Below are 16,900 nucleotides of genomic sequence, written 5' to 3'. Positions count from 1 at the left end.
CATAATCAAATTCAAATCAGCCAAATAATTGCATATCAAATGCTTCGGGCAGGTGAGGCTCAACCTATCTGGGAGGGTATAGACCCTCCAATCCAGGAGGCAAGTCAGTCACATCGGACTGTAACTCCCCAGTCAAGGATGTGGGAAAACTTATCCCTCCTTGCAATTGGAGTCAGGTATATGGTTCTAACCTCTGCATCCTGGCCCCGCCGTACAGGCGTTCACCATGATGCGCAAGCCAGTCCCACGTGGACACTCCCCAGATCCACACCAGACTTTACGCCCTGATGTTTCCCTAGGGAGTGCCCTTTACCAGAATGCCTCAGCCGCCACAATTTTTAATCCCAATTACCTCACTTGCCCGAATTCGATGCCTGCCAAACCGGAATCACCGCAACCCCCCTCGAAGCAAGCCAATTGAATCAAACCGAGCAGTATGGAGTAGGAAAAACCAAAGAGCTTCTGAAATCAGGATCTCCAAAAAAAATTCCTACTCAGCCCCATCTTGGTGACTAGCAAAGCCCATACTGCAAGGGAGGGTGGGTGGGTGCCGCAAGGCAAAAAGGCACATTTTTAGGGAGGAGCAGACTATTTATAGCTGCCCAATCCCTCACCTAATTGGTCAAAATGCCCCACCTGACCAATTTGAAACCTTCTGGAACCTTCCCGAGTCTTCTCAGCAATGGGGTGGTGGCAAATACACCCCCACGCAAGGTGGGAACGACATTCTAGGGCCTTGAATAATGAGGGGCCTCTACATTAAAAAACAATAGTTCAGTCATTTGTTTTTAATTGAATACTTGCCTTGTACCATTGTATATGCTCTTGGAGGTCACTGATTCATAGGGTCGCCATACGTCTTGAAAGCACATAACGTGTTCGACTTGAAGGCACATAACAACAAACCATTGTATATGCACATATAAAGCTTTATTATTCTATTTTCATCATCCTTTGTGTTAAAATTATACACATTTTGAGTAATGTTATGCGTCTTCTTAAACTTGACATAGTTTCGGCCCCCATCATGTTTTAATCTGGCCTTGATTTCTTTTGCAAATCCCTTTCAAATTTCATTCAGTTACCATAGCTGTCATGGCTTCTATGCTGGTGATTCTTTTGTTTCTGCTGCAAGTATGCCTGTTTCTTTGTGGAGGAAAAACATGATGCAATCACAGTCCTACTGAATCATCGCTTAAGCCATTTTAAGACTGCATAGTTCACGGACCTGTATATTTTGGTCATAGTTGCATTGTATCGTATGTTTTATAGTCTTAACGCTTCATAACTTTAATTTGTTCTGTGATATTGTAAGAATATGCAGAATTTCCTGGATCAGCATGCAGGAGACCCTACAAAGACCATGCTTCAAAAGCATTCTCCTGTGCCCTAATTCCAGAATATTATTCTGCAGTATGAAAATCCCAGGGTTTGACTTACAGTACAGTGAAGCGGTAACCATTTCTAATTACATAGGAACTGACAACTTCAACTTGCCCTGTCCACATACTCTATGTACTAGAGTCTTCTGTAACCAAGGACAATTTTGTATAGGCCTTTGCCACATGACCAGTTTGGTGCCTTTAACCAAATTCATAAGAAGTCTGCAAACAATGCACTGTAGTTGTCAGGTTGGGCAGCTGTCAACCAAAGAGACTCAAACATAGACAAGGACAGGCCGGAAGTGAGGCAACAGGGGTCTGCTGTCACTGCTCATAAAGACAAGTCGCACACCTGAGGAATGCAGTTTCTGTAGAACCAGCCAGGTTCCTATTGATTCCTCTAATCACATGGACCAGGCTATACTAAAGAACTGCAGTTCTAGCTGTTGCCAGTAAATGGTTGGTGCTGCAGCATGGCTGAGACTGACACAGAAATGCTCTCAGGTTCAGAGCTGTCCTGCTGCCACAGGGTGTAAGATGCTCTGCTTCCTGATTCCCCAACATTTTACATTTTGATACCACATCCAAGAGTTAATGCTTTATTTCTGTTTCTTTGCTTAGGGAGAACCAGGCCTTGATGGTTTTCCTGGAAAGCCAGGTGTGGATGGGAAACAGGTATGTGGACAGTTCTATGTGGTGAGAATTAGTTGTGAATTTAGAGAAGAAAGTAGAAATGGGATTATTATTATTATTATTATTATTATTAAAATGTATGTCCCGCCCCTCCTCCCAGAAGGAGCCCAGGGCGGCAAACAAAACCACTAAAAACATATTTAAAGCATTTTAAAAACAAAACATATTTAAAACATATTTAAACACATCTTAAAAACACCTATCAAAATAAATTTGTAAGATATTTTTAAAAATACCATACAAACCTAAAAATAATTCCAGCACAGATGCATACTGGAGTAAGGTCTCTAAAAAGGCTTATTAAAAGAGGAAGGTCTTCAATAGGCACCAAAATGACAACAGAAATGTAGTCCCTGGGAACCTTGCACTACCTTTTGTGTGCTTCACAGTGCAATTCTGTAAATGTATCCGGAGAAGTAAGGTCAATGAACTGAGTGAGACTTAATCCCAGGAAGGTATATAACCAGTTGTAGTGCTAGTCTATAGAAATGTCTTTGACAACTTTCCATTCCTTTTCTCTATTGTGCATGTATTTTCAGGTCTGCATATAAGTCTACTCTTTTTGCATTTAAGTTTGTTTTATGTATTAGTATCAGTGTTTGTATGTTCTTTTTCCTTCCTGGTTCTCTTCCATTATACCATGGATTAGTCCCCTTTTTATTAAAAAATCAGAGGGGGGGCTCTATTCTGCTATATTGCCCCTTCTTCAAACTTTGCATTAGAGTGAGATCCATTTCTAACCGTACCCAATAATTCTCTGCTGCAGCAGCTGTTGTGGTGAGGTGGCGGTACAGCGCCCTCCTGACTGGGCATTGCTGCTGCTTAACTGAAGGGCTTGGGGATGGGGCAAAGCAACAGCAAGGTCAGGGCCATGCAGGCATACATGGGTGCCCACACAGTCCCGAACTTGCTGCTACTCTGCCCCACCCTCACGCTGCCTAGGTAAGTAGCAGCAATGCTGATCTTAGAAGGATGGTTCAGTACCCCGACCCACCAAGCATGCAACTCACTTGACACATTCTTTTCCAACACCACATTTTATATCTTTCTTTTTTTCTTTCATTTTACATATCCTCTGTTCTTTGCATCCATACAGAGATATTCTCTCCCTCTCCCTCTCTCTGAGATTTACAACCTGGGAGACCAGGGTTCGAATCCCCACACAGCCATGAAGCTCACTGGGTGACCTTGGGCCAGTCAGTGCCAGTCAGTGCCTCTCGGCCTCAGAGGAAGGCAATGGTAAACCCCCTCTGAACACCGCTTACCAGGAAAACGCCATAAGTTGGGGTCGACTTAAAGGCAGTCCATTTCCATTTTCATGTTTCTTTAAAAACATGCTTTTTTCTCCTACCTATTTGCTTCTTAATTTCTGCTCTAAATCTTTCATTGTGTATTATCTTCTTTTCCCATTATTATTATTATTATTATTATTATTATTATTATTATTATTATTATTATTATTAATCACTTTCCATATAAAACATCCCAAAGTGACTGACAATATAACATATAACATAAAACAGTTAAATACTTGAAAACAGTTAAAACAATCACATACATATATTTTTTTTAAAAAAATCAGTGATAAAAGCAATTTAAAACAACAGTATAAATTCAAATGCAAGGCAGATAACACCTGGAATAAAGCTTTTAGAAGGCTTGTTGAAAGAGGAACATCTTCGGCAGGCATCAAAAAGACAATAGAGAAGTTCTTGTACTTACTCAATTTGCTTAATGTATTCATATTATATGAGGGACAGAGCTTGGAAAAGTTACTTTTTTGAACTACAACTCCCATCAGCCAAATCCAATGGCCATGCTGGCTGGGGCTGATGGGAGTTGTAGTTCAAAAAAGTAACTTTTCCAAGCTTTGGGGCTGCAATCCATTTGCACAGTCACCTGGGGGTAAATCCCACTCAGTTCAATGGTATTTACTTCTGAGAGGACATACATACGATTGTGTAGTTGGTTAAATTAAGCCATAGATGAATGGGCTCTTAATTCCAGCCCTGGAATCGCAAACTCTCTTGAAACGTAGGGCTTGTGACACACACACAAACCCAAATACCTTTTAACAGCTGCTTGATTTGATTTCAGGGCATCAAAGGGAGTCCAGGCCAACCTGGCTTCATGGGACCCAGAGGAGAAAAGGTAAGGTGAAGACTGTGTGGGTCAAAGTGCTTTGACTGTGTGAAGCTTACCTCAGAGAGCTCCTTGCTTACATGCTGTATCATGTTCCTAGGAAGTTCTTTAGCAAGGATTCAGAAATCAAAGTCAGAACTCTTCCCTGTCCCAGGATGGATTTCACTGAGGCTCTCATTTTATATTGCTTGGGCAGCCCTGACCACACCCCAAACATACTCATTTTTTTTCCTGATAATCAGTTGGTCAGGATATGTAAGGCTGTACTGGCTACCTGCAAGCTAATATGATGCTCTGGGAATTGTGGTCCAACAACATCTGGAGGCCCACCGGTTGGGAAAGGCTGGTCTAGACTTTGATGAAAACAGATTTCAATACTATGAGACTGTGGAAGGGGAGCTGTTTCTATGTGTGTCCAAGAGATGAGCAGAAGCAGCTGTTTAGTGCCTGTACTTGCCTCCAGACTGTCACTAATTTGCAGGAGGGATTCAAGTGCATACCAGAAATTTAAATTTGGGCAATTACAGTAGATTAAAATGTTCTGTCACCCTATGATAATAAATCCAACAACACAGACTTTTTGCAACAGGTAAGCGATGGGGAAATGCACTGAAAAGTGCAGAATTAATGAATGCTTAACAGGAAGATGAGTAAACACTCCACGAACAAATTGGGATGAATGCTGGATAAAGACTAGGTATAGTTTAACCACTGTGCAGGCTTCGTGCAAGGAAATCAGGATGAATGCTTACTAGACAAATCATCTGAAGGAGCCTTATGTTTTGTTGCTTATATCAGAACGGAGGCATGCAGACACTGAACTGTTTTCCTCTTATTTCCTTCTCCTCTAGGGTGAACTAGGTCCTCCAGGAAAACCCGGCTCAGTGGTAAGAACCATTTAACATGAGATACGTGTTTGTACAGGATGGCCAAAAAGGTTTTCTTGAATTTGTGTGGATGCTCAGAATCTCGAAACCTTACAAATATCTGCTGTTTTAGGGAAATGCTAAGATAAAAGTAAAGGTGTCCCCACACTTGTAGTGCGATACATTTACTAGGCAGACCGTTTATATGGGGTGGGATTGCCAGTTCCTTCCCCGGCCTTTCTTTATCCCCCAGTATATGCTGGGTACTCATTTTACCGACCATGGATGGATGGAAGGCTGAGTGGACCTCGACCCCTTTTACCGGAGATTCGACTTCCTCCTTCCATTGGAATCGAACTCCGGCCGTGAGCAGAGCTTTCGGCTGCGTCACTGCCGCTTACCACTCTGCACCACGGAGGATCTTCAATGCTAAGATACTTGGGTATTAAATGCTTGAGCAGAACCTAACGTGTAGAACTGTAAAAATCAGGGTTCAGAAAAATAAGACACAAATGTGTGAGGTATTTGCCTGTAGAATAGTTGGTGAAGGATTTCTCTGAAGTTGGAAATGAGCAGAATCTGATGGAGAGAGGCGTGAAATCCTTGCACTCCATTAAATAAACTCCAGAGTGGATTGTGGAATGAAATAAAGAGGGCCCTTGGGAAGTGAGGTAAAGTTTTACAGTGCAATCCAACTCACCTTTCCGCCAGGCTGGGGTGAGTTGGATGCCGCAGACTCCGGGCTGTGCCGGCAGGCTCCCAGTTGCACCATGCTCTGCCAGCCCCCACTGGCAGCAGCTCTACACTGCGGCTCAGCTGTGGCACCACCAGGAGCATGCCGATGCTACCAGGGATCTGCTGGGGATGACCAGCCCAGCGGAATGAGGATCAGCAGAAGCTGGTGGAAGCCCCAAAGACAGGATGCTCCAGGGGTGTGGCATGGGAGGAGCCATGGGGGGACTTACCTGAGATCCTCCTCACATTCAGAGCCCTTCCCTAGGTCCTAACCCCCCCCTCCAGAAACTCCAGTGGCTAAAAGGCTGGCTCAGTAAAATATTTTTAATTACTTCCCCTTGTGGCCTACGGGGAGCTTGCTTACTCCCCAGGACCCCTGCTTGTCGGAGCTGGCACTTCCCAGCCACTAGTGCGTGCGACTCCCAACGGAACCGGTGTTCAGCTGGGCCAGCAGCTCCCAAGAGGAAGGAGGATTCCTCAGTGCTTTCTGCCAGCTCCTCCGCTACCGTCGCCTCCCCCTTTGCCGGCTTTCTGGCATTTGGATTGCTCTGTTAGTGATATCACTAACTAGACAGAGCTTGGAAAAGTTACTTTTTTGAACTACAACTCCCATCAGCCCCAGCCAGCATGGGAGCTGTAGTTCAAAAAAGTAACTTTTCCAAGCTCTGCACTAACATCACATTTCAATGATCTAACACAGTTCAGTTTTTTGCAGTTTGTCCTGCCCCCTTGGCTGCATAGCTTTGGCCAGCTGCATTTCAGGGGCATTGAGAATGGAGGGCTCAGCTAAGCACCCTTTCTCTCCCTGTATTTCTGGAGCAACTTGGAACCTGCTGGAAAGCAGGAGTCTAGAAGAGATGGTCTTTGCCCAGATTCCACTGTGGGCAGAACTCTGCCCTATATCTGGATTTAAGGCCATTGAACTGTTGGAAATTTACAGTTGTGATGTATGTTTCAGGAGCGTATCTAAGGAGCGTAGTATCTATTGAAAAAAACACCTCTGAACCAAGTTCTTTCAGTGCCTATAAAGTGCTGTATGCCAAAGGCTAAAGAATGTTTCCCTCAAGCCATTTGTAGTCATAGCCTTAAGGCATGCCTCACTTGCTTAAGTGAGGTATGGCTGCAGATTAGGGAGGAGGCCAACCTTGCAAATCTGTGGGAAGGTCTCACAGGACTCAAACGCTGGTCCAGAAAGTTGTGCAGGTCTGACTCATAGAGCTGTGATACAGAGAGCAGGGTATCCAGTTTCCAATTCATTTCCCTATTGCTGATTCTAGACTTCCAGGTTTTGACATTGACTTTATGTATATTCTGAGGCAACAACTTGCCCCTTGCATTCACCATTTGAAGAGTGCCAAGTAATATATACCATATTATATATAGTAATATATACTAGTCAGGAATGATTTGTGAAATTATGAAATGATGTGTGTGATGAGGTGCGCCTGGCGACAAAAAACCGCCCTGAGAGCTTTGGCTATGGGGCGGCATACAAATGTAATAAATAAATAAATAAAATAAAATAAAATAAATTCAGCCACCAGGGACTTTTTAAGGCAGCTCTTGAAGCCCTGGTCTATTGAGATATGACCACAGCACGGGTTATGTCCATAACTATCACACACATACATGCACAGTCTGGCATTATCTATGGCCACCATGTGCATCCTGTGGCTTCATCTATGACTGCAACTAAACATCCAGTTTGAGACTGTCCGAGGGCCCCTGGAGCCACAGTGGCCTCTGAGAGGCCTCTCAATAGGATGGGGAAGAAATAGTGCTGCTTTTCCATGATCTGCAGCAGAGTAGTTGCCTCGGATCGCAAAAATAGAGCTTCTTCCACCCACCTGTCTCTCCTATCTTTTGAGGGTGCGTGGGCTGCACACGCAGGAATGCCATTAACCAAGATGGCGGATGAGGTTTCCCTAAGGAGGTGAAGCCTCTGGCACCATCTTGATTGATGGCAGCGATGCACACACGTAGCAGCCCACGCAGCCGCAAAAGACAGGAGAGACGGAGCCAGCGAACGGGCGGGCGAAAGAAGCTCCCTCCCTGCGAAAGACAGGTAGGCGCATGTGTGTGTGAGTGTACACGTGTGCGCATTGGTGCCCGGGGCAAGCTGGTGCCCAAGGGCCCCGGCATGTCTGGAACCGGCCTTGGCTGTAGCTCAGTGGTACAGCATCGGATTTACATGCAGAAGGTCCCAAGTTCAACCCCTGATATCTCCAGGTTGGGCTGGAAGAGAATCTGGCCTGAAACCCTGGAGAGCCACTGCCAGTCAGTGTGGCCAATACTGAGCTAGATGGACCAATGGTCTGACACAGTGTAAGGTGGCTTCCTGTGTCCTAAGAGAATACAATCCTCAGGCTGAAGAATGTTCCCCACGCATGTGACAGATGGGGCAAAAAACAGACTTGTTTTTCCCTCCTGTCCTTATCTTCTTTTGTTTCAGGTGCAGATGGAAGGTTTGAAAGGGGAGCAGGTAAGGTCTTCCTAAATACTTTTGCCCTGTCAATAAGTACATCAGAAAGCCAATTCCCCCGCCTCCAAGAATGGCCATGCTGACTCTAAGGCTAAATGCCTACTCGGAAGTAAGCTCCATTGGGTTCAATGGGACTTACTCCCAAGTAAGTGTGTCTTGGATTGCAGCCTAAGTCGGTAAAGTCAACACAGAAACTGCAGAAACAATAAGTCAGGGCTGAGTGGCTCGGAAACTTTCTGCTACACATAAACTTTATTTTAAATCAAAGGGGATGTTGGCCGGTTGTTTATATTCCCCTTAATAGTTTTTATTCGAGGGTTACAGTCTTCCAGCCCACTCAGTTCTTGTTAGTTCCTGAGAACTCCAAAATGAAATTGCTCTGTCTGCTTTCATTACCTGAGGACAGCAGAGAGGAGGAAAAGAAGATACTTGAGTGAAAATAACTTACAAGAATACAATATATCACAAGTAATTGCTTGCAAAAATGTGTTTGTTAATCGAAACTGCCTACAAAAATATTCTTTATTATGAGAAATGCATACTAAAATGCTGGAGAATATTCATGAGGATTTTAGAAAAAAGAAAAATCCACAAATTGCTGCAGAAATGTGGAGAACCAAATATAAGATTGGGAAAATGAGAAGCCCAGAGAACTGAAATGGATAGATCTTTCCATCCGTAGTGAGCCACAGGTTTCCCACCCCGACGTATAGCATTTAGTTTGTAGACTTTGCACTAGAAGTGGCTTGCTTGCTTCCTGGCAGGTGAGTGGCTATTGCTTACCAGGAGGGCGAGGGAATGGGCGGCATGATGGGAAGGTTGGGGCTGTGCAAATGCACCAGCAGGAATACCATATTGCACTCCTCCATCCTCCCCACTACCTTGTCCCTTCCCCTCTCCTTCCCGGTAAGCAAAAGCCCAGTAGCTGTTGGGAAGGTAGCATAGCAGCTCTTCCCCATTTGGTGAGCCACTTCTGCTGTGAACCACCTGCAGATTGAACGAACTGAGTCTTCAAGTGTTTGCTCAGCCTTGGGCTCAGGTGAATCTGCAAAGGGAGAGAACCTACGCCTATGCAGCAGGTTTCAAAACATCTGTATATAAGTGTGTATCAAATGGACTTCACTTGCAGATTTGAACTCGGGAATGTGTAAGAGGATCAATAAAGAAAAGTGTGTGTGGAAGACGGTGCCAAAAATGCATCTTGTACATATCTATCTGGTAGTTTGGCATCTCTGTAACTTCTTAAAGATTCAGTTTAGGCACCTGTCCACAGCTGAGGTTCCCCAGCTATCTTGCTCAGATCAATACGATGCACTACTGATGTAATTCCTTTTAAATAGAACATAAAGTATTAATTTTACCGTCTAATTTTGATTTGTTTCCAGGGAGCTCCTGGCCCACGAGGTCCAATAGGCTCTCCCGGAACTCCTGGTAGCCTGGTAAGTAATTTGCTTCCTTCATATCCTCTCCGAGCTGTTCATTTGTGTGTGTTTTTTTTAAATATTCTTTGCACTGAGGGACTATACAAAGCCCTGAATGTGCTCAGGTCTGGCTTGTTGCCCTAGGAGTGTGATTCCTAACTAGGATGTGAGGGGTCTTAGGTCTAAATCCTGGATGAGCCCTGCCCAGGGGGATAAGATGGCTAGATCTTTTAAACTGAGAATTTAAACTGATCCTTGCTTCAGATGCAAAGGGTCCCAGTTGAAATCCCAGACCATGCGACTGATGTAAAAGAGTTCAGTAGCGTGAAAATTGCATTGAAATTTCACAGAAAAGTGTGTATCTTCAGCTTTAAGCCCATTTGGAGCCCATGCTTCAGTACCCCAATTTTACATTCATTGAGGTAAAGGCCTCTGCATATGCACAGAGGCTATTTCCTTTGCCTTCAGTCATAGAGGAAAACAGACTTAGCTAAACACATGATCCAGAAGAATGAAAGCATGTTCGAGAATATCACACTGGTTTCTAAGACATATTTCAAACCACCAGTGTAGCAAATGTCAAGCTATAGTAAAAGAAAAAACACAATGTCATGGTGAATACACTGGATGTGGTAACTGGTAATGCTCATTTGTTGTTGTTGTTATTATTATTATTACATTGTTTAAATGTGTGTTTTGTTTGTTTGTTTTGCAGGGTTCTCCAGGACTGGAAGGCAAGCCAGGACCTGCTGGCTTACAAGGTCAAAGGGTGGGCAACACTTCTTCTTTTGCAAGCCCAGTTTGTTTACAGGACATTCCCCTAGTTTGTTTGGCAGTGTTTAATAAACTGCTGTCAATAATTCTCACTTCCACTCTGTTTCTCAAAAAATGATGCATGTAGATATGTTTGTTTTCTTCCATGTTGAATGCCATAGCAAAAGGACCAAGCTTGATGAAAAGTGCAGTCCCACTGCAAGCACTAGAGTATTTGTCTCTATTTGCTGCATTTATAATATTCACTACCCCCAAGAAGCTCAGAATAGGAAAGAGTTGTAGCTCCTTGGCATGCAAAATGCCCCCAGGTTCAATCTCCTGGTCTGAAATCTTGGAGAGCTTATTATTCCATAGGATTTTGGTTGCACAAAGACAGAAAGGTGGAGGAAATGTGGTTTGGATCCAGAGAACCATCTGCTGCTTTCTACATACATTGTGGATTTCTCACCTCCTTCCTGCTAGACCCTCTTTTAATTCCTAAATGCGACACAGACACACATACTTTGGAACATAGAACACAGGAAGTTACCTTAAACTGAATCAGACAATTGGTCCATCTAGTTCAGTATTGTCTACACCGACTGGTAGCCTCTCCAGGATTTCAGACACTCCCAGCTCTACCTGGAAGTGCCAGGGACTGACCCTTGGACCTTCTGCATGCAAAACAGATGCTCTAGCATTAAAACTATGGCTGTTCCCCAAAGGGCCTTCTGCTTGTGCAAGGGGTACGTTGAACCCAATCCATTATATTGACTCAGTTTCTAATGCAGTAAGTGCTTTGTTATGCGTGGGAACATAGGATCCTGCCTTATACCGAGTCAGACCATTGGTCCATCTGGGAGCATTCTCAGCCATACCTGGAGATGCCGAAGATTAGGAATGAAAGGATCTGTTAATTTTGGTTCTCTTTTTTTTTCTGTTTCTCTTTTTTCCAGTCTTAAATTTGGTTCTCCACAATTCTGCAGCAGTTTGTTTGTTTTTAAAAAAAAGTCCTTGTGAAAATTTTCCGGCATTTTAGTGTGAATTTTTATTAAACACATTTTTGTATGCAGTTTTGACGAATGTACACATTTTTGCAAGCAATTTCTCCTAACGCAGTGCATTTTTGTATCTTATCTTCACTAATATATTCATTTTTATGCACACTTTCCCCTAATATATGCATTTTTGCAAACATTGCTTAGATGGAGAATTGCATCACAAAATTCAGATAAGTGTACATTTCAGAGGATGGCTGTGTTTTGGTTCTCATGTTGTTTGGGAAAGTGTGGATTTGATAAATCCAGCTTTAAATGCGAACTGAATTGAATTTCTCCCCCGTTGAACCTGGTACCTTCTGCATGCAAGGCAGATGCACTACCACTGGACCACAGGTCTTAAATGTTCCAAGCCAATCAGGAGGACTAAAATGGGAAAAAAGTTGGCGTTAATTATATTTATGCTCTGGGCTCCTCAGGTGCCACCTTGGGCTCCTCTGGAGAAACGTGTAGGATATACATCTGATAAATAAATGAACATAATAGTTCAAGCAGGCCATCTTTATAAACCCAAGTTATAAAAGTCCCTAATAGGGAAATGCATGATTTTGTACCCACCCTGCTGGAACTTTTGCAGTGGACTTGGATATACGTGGAAAGAACCATCCCAATGAAAGGCAACATTGGAGAACATCCCAAAGACAACAAAACGGCTCTTGCAATAGAGAAGGGTTTGTCAATCTAAGACATAGACTTGTAGAGGGAAAAAGTTGCAATGGAAAGGCATTCCCCCCCCCCATTCTCTTTATTGCATTGGCAGCTCTTTGGAAGCAGCTCTTCGTTGCATTCAACAAATGAGCACACAGTTCCACTGTTTAGTTGTGCATCATGTGTGCTAATCCCTGTCCCAGCAGTGCCATTGATTACAGCTCTTCTAACAAGATTTGCAGTCTTTGTTTATCAAAAGGCAGCATTCCATCAGCGGGCCTGTGACGCAACAGAAATTGCTTGCCTTAATGGCTCCCTGCGATTGATTCTGTCATTAGGTGAAATGTCTTCCAGTCTGGATTTTGGTGTATTATCTGACACCTGTCAGAAGACAACTTTCATTGGAATATATTGCATGGTGGGATCAGCTTTTATTTTAATAGTTGTCAGCTGTGACAAATGGAAAGAACTGGGAGAGGCCAATGGCTGTTGTGAGCAGATACAGAAATGGTACCCGGTTTTAGATCTAGTGGCTTGAGTGCATGCACAGCATCACCAGATCACAAACTTGGGACGCTGGTGGGTAGTGGTGGCTGGTGCCCATTGGAACTGGTGGGGCGGAAGGCAAGGAGCCCAACTGTAGGTGGAGCCAGAGCCAATGGGAGGCAGAGCCAACTCATTGTAGTTTTGCCCTCATCCTCCTCCCTGCTGAGTTCTACAAGGGGGACACTGTGACTAAGGAGGAGGAAGGGGACAAGCAGTTGTAAATAAAAAGACAGGAAGATGGGGGCTGGGTGAGGGTGGACTGAGGTTGGTGGGGCAGCGCCCCCATCTGCCCTAATCAGCCAGCCTCCACTGCTGCTAGGGGTGCAGCATGGCCCACCAGTGATTCCTGATCTGCGGCATTCTTTAAACACCTGTTTTCCAACCCTCCTGTTGTTATCTCTGTATCCAGCAGCAATCTAGACATGGAGTCAGAGGCTGCAGGGGCACCAGATAGGGTGACCATTGATTGTTAAGCCATTTGTAGCCCTGTGAGGGGACTTGTAGTTCTGTGAGAGGAACAGGGGTCTCCTGGCAACTCTTAACATCCTTAACAAACTGCATCTCCCAAGATTCCTTAGGGGAAGCCATGACTGTTAAAGTGGGATCATAATGTTTTAAATCACAGAAACACAGAGTTGGAAGGGGCCTATAAGTCCATCAAGTCCAACCCCTGCTCAATGCAGGAATCCAGATTAAAGCACACCCAACAGGTGGCTGTCCATCTGCCTCTTGAATGCCTCCAGTGTTGGAGAGCCCACCACCTCCCTAGGTAATTGGTTCCATTGCCATACTGCTCTAACCGGAGGTTTTTCCTGATGTTCAATTGAAATCTGGCTTCCTGTAACTTGAGCCCATTATTCTGTGTCCTGCACTCTGGGACGATCGAGAAAAGATCCTGGGTCTCCTCTGTGTGGAAACTTTTCAAGTACTTGAAGAGTGCTACCATATCTCCTCTCAGTCTATGTTTAGTGTCAAATGTTTAGTGTGGATATGGCCTCAGGCTTTCAGCTTCATGCAATTGCCCTCTAACTCATGGAGAACAAGAACACTAATGAGGGCAACAGAGCTGGTATGCTAAACCCCCCAATGAATATTCAATCTACATCAAAATCTCTGGTTAGGACACCAGAGAATTTTCATTGAGTTTTGACTTGGAAACTGTCATGCATTATAGGAACTTATCAGGGCCAGTCTAAACATTGAAATCTTTCCGGAGATTTATTCATGGAATCATGGAAGTTTGTCCCTGCTCTGACATGTAGAATCCTTTCACCCGTCCTTTCAGATGTTAAATGTTAGAGGGAATCATCTACCTGTTAAACCGACATGGCGCTTTACGCCTTGGGAAGAAAACTTGGCAGAACAGTCAATCAGCTCCTGGATGTCAGTGCTTAGTATTTCCTCTAGAAGCACCTGCAGGCTCAAGGACCTATGAGCTTCCATAGCCACTAATAAGAACCTAGGAAGCTGCCTAATACTGAGTCTGGCCATTGGTCCACCTAGCTCAGTGTTGTTTAGACTGACAGGCAGCACCTCTCCAAGATTGCAGATGGGCTTCTTCCAACCCTGCTTGGAAATACCATTTGGGATCTCTTGCATGCGAAGTTCTGAGCCATGGCCCTTCCCAATCTTGTTCGCCAATCTTGCAAATCCAACGTAATTGGATTTCTGTATGCACACCCCCACACACATGTACAGAGTGTATACATGTGTGCAAAATCAGGCTGGATCAGTCATACCCAGGGTCACCTAAAGGCCACCTTTGTATTCTGTGTTTACTGTGACTACACAATAAGCACAAAGCAACACTGAGACCCTGACGTTGGATGAGTTTATATCTGATTTGAACTAAGTTTCAGTCATCCGGTTAGAGTATTCCCATATGCATTTCAGCTTTGGGAGAATCCAACTGTTTGGGCCTAGTCTCTTTTCATAGCCTCACATCATTTATACATGCCAAGCTGGACCAGTATTTTAAATTACTATTCTTTACTGCCTGGGATCGAAACTGTAAATTCTATTTTATCCTGGCATGATTTCACCATGTTGTAATAATGGAAATTGCTCTAGGTGCCCAATAATTTAATGAACCCTGAGACAATAAAATCTCATTTAGAAATGAGATGATACCATCCCTAGTGGATTTTAAATCTATGCTTGAATACTCCCCCCCCTTGCTGCACTCTACCAGGGCCAAAGGAAAGCAGGTAAAATTGCTTGCAAAGAGACTGGCACTTCCTTTGTAACTATTTCCCGAGCTGATGCTGCTCATTTGGAAGGTAACCTATGCAAAACGACCTCAGACAAAAGTCTAGCAAAACAGCACAGTTGGGGGACGCTCCAGAGTTTGCCAGAAAGTTATTCCCTGACTGATCACCAAAAAAATGACAATTAGATTCTGTGAAGGCTGAAACAAATCTTGAGGAACAAGCCACTGTGATGTTCTCCCTTGGCAAGACTTCATGAGCTGCCCTGTTCCATTAGCCACAAGAGAACATGGAAGAACTTCTGTCAGATCCAAGACTGGATTAACTGCTAAAGGCAGGAAGTTCTGAAGTGCCGCCCTGGGCTTCTACTAGGAGGAAGGGCAGGATATAAATCATCTACTACTACTACTACTACTACTACTACTACTACTACACTACTACTACTACTACTACTAATATTAATAATAATATTAATAATAATATTAATAATAATAATAATAATAATAATAATAATAATAATAATAATAATAATAATAATAATAATAATAATAATAATAATGTGTTTGTGTGCTATATCCAACACTTGGCTCATGTAGCTCCACTGGCACAATGGGACATCCATTTCATCTCCTTCCCTGCACCCTCTCCCAGAGCTGCTCCAGAGGGTTCCTCAACCCTCTAGAGTGGATGTTGAGGATGCATAAGGGGAGGCCTGGAGGGGAGAGGAGAGGAAGAGGAATCTCCATTGCATGCACAACAGTCCATTGCGGCAGGAGAGCTGCAGCACTGGATACAACCCCATGTCTGTTTGCATCCCTTTCCATCACCATTATCTTCCCCTGATGATTTATATCTTGCAGGGAAAGTGCTTATTTAATTAAAATCATTCCTAACCTGCCAGGATCAAGACAGCTAACATAAAAATAACATCATTAGAATACAACAACTCAGCGGGAACATCAGACCAAGAAAGCAGCATAAACGGTAGCAACAGCAAAATTGGCAGCTAAGCACCTTCTGGAAGAAATAGGTTTTATGCCCATTATGGAAATAAATATAGGTAATCAGTGAACACATTCCAAATCCTCATGGCAATGTTAGCAAAGGGCCTATTGATGTTATTGTGTAAGAAAGTATGGATGGCAGAGACATTTGTTTCATTCACGCTTGAATGTGATCCTACCCAATTCCCACTTCCCAAACTAATGTGTTTACTGGAACACAGCTGTCCTTCAGAGTCTCCACTTGTCTCAGTTCCGTGATGTAGTTCGCAATCTGAAAAATGTGCACCAAACAAAGCAAATGCAAAATTGTGTGTATTGGTGGGGAAAATATACAAAAATGCCATTATATCAGGGAGAAATGGTTGGGGTTGGGGAAATGTATTTGGCAACGTCCTGTACAAAATGGGTATATTAGGAGAAATGTATTTAGATGTTCATGTCAACTTTTTTAAAAAAAGCAAATTGATAAAAAAAGGGATTGAATGGAATGTAATTGGAAAAATGAGAAACAGAGAAACGAAAATTAACAGATCTGTCCATCCCTATCCTTTGAATTTCTTTGTTGGTGAGGTTGTGCGGGGGTTTGGGGTTCGGTGGCATCAGTATGCGGATGACACCCAACTCTATTTCTCCTTTCCACCTAAAGCCAAGGAAGCTGTCCTGGTCCTGAACTGGTGCCTGGCATCAGTGATGGACTGGATGAGGGTGAACAAATTGAAATTAAATCCAGACAAGACGGAGGTGCTCCTGGTCAGTCGAAGGGCAGATCAGGGAATAGGGATTCAGCCCGTGCTCGATGGGGTTACACTCCCCCTGAAGACGCAGGTTCGCAGTTTGGGTTGCTCCTGGACTCAGCTTTGAACTTGGAGGCCCAGGTCTCTGCAGTGGCCAGGAGTGCTTCTGCCCAGCCAAGACTGGTGTGCCAGCTGCACCCGTTCCTGGAGACGCCTGATTTGACTACGG

General features: G+C 43.8%; 1 protein-coding gene across 3 annotated transcripts in view; it reads left to right on the top strand.

Moving 5' to 3' along the window:
• The window catches only part of COL22A1 (collagen type XXII alpha 1 chain), a 287,856-nt gene that overhangs the window by 179,197 nt on the left and 91,759 nt on the right, over positions 1 to 16,900 (top strand). For all 3 annotated transcript variants that reach the window (XM_061607024.1, XM_061607022.1, XM_061607025.1), the window contains 6 exons: positions 2,004 to 2,057; positions 4,173 to 4,226; positions 5,069 to 5,104; positions 8,271 to 8,300; positions 9,686 to 9,739; positions 10,437 to 10,490. In XM_061607024.1, the coding sequence (XP_061463008.1) occupies positions 2,004 to 2,057; positions 4,173 to 4,226; positions 5,069 to 5,104; positions 8,271 to 8,300; positions 9,686 to 9,739; positions 10,437 to 10,490 (282 nt within the window). The remainder of the gene's footprint in view (positions 1 to 2,003; positions 2,058 to 4,172; positions 4,227 to 5,068; positions 5,105 to 8,270; positions 8,301 to 9,685; positions 9,740 to 10,436; positions 10,491 to 16,900) is intronic.

This window comes from Rhineura floridana, chromosome 1 (genome assembly GCF_030035675.1).
Source record: "Rhineura floridana isolate rRhiFlo1 chromosome 1, rRhiFlo1.hap2, whole genome shotgun sequence".
NCBI classification, from domain to species: domain Eukaryota; kingdom Metazoa; phylum Chordata; class Lepidosauria; order Squamata; family Rhineuridae; genus Rhineura; species Rhineura floridana.
Note: the sequence above shows the minus strand (reverse complement) of the source record. Positions and strands in the feature narration are given on the sequence as shown.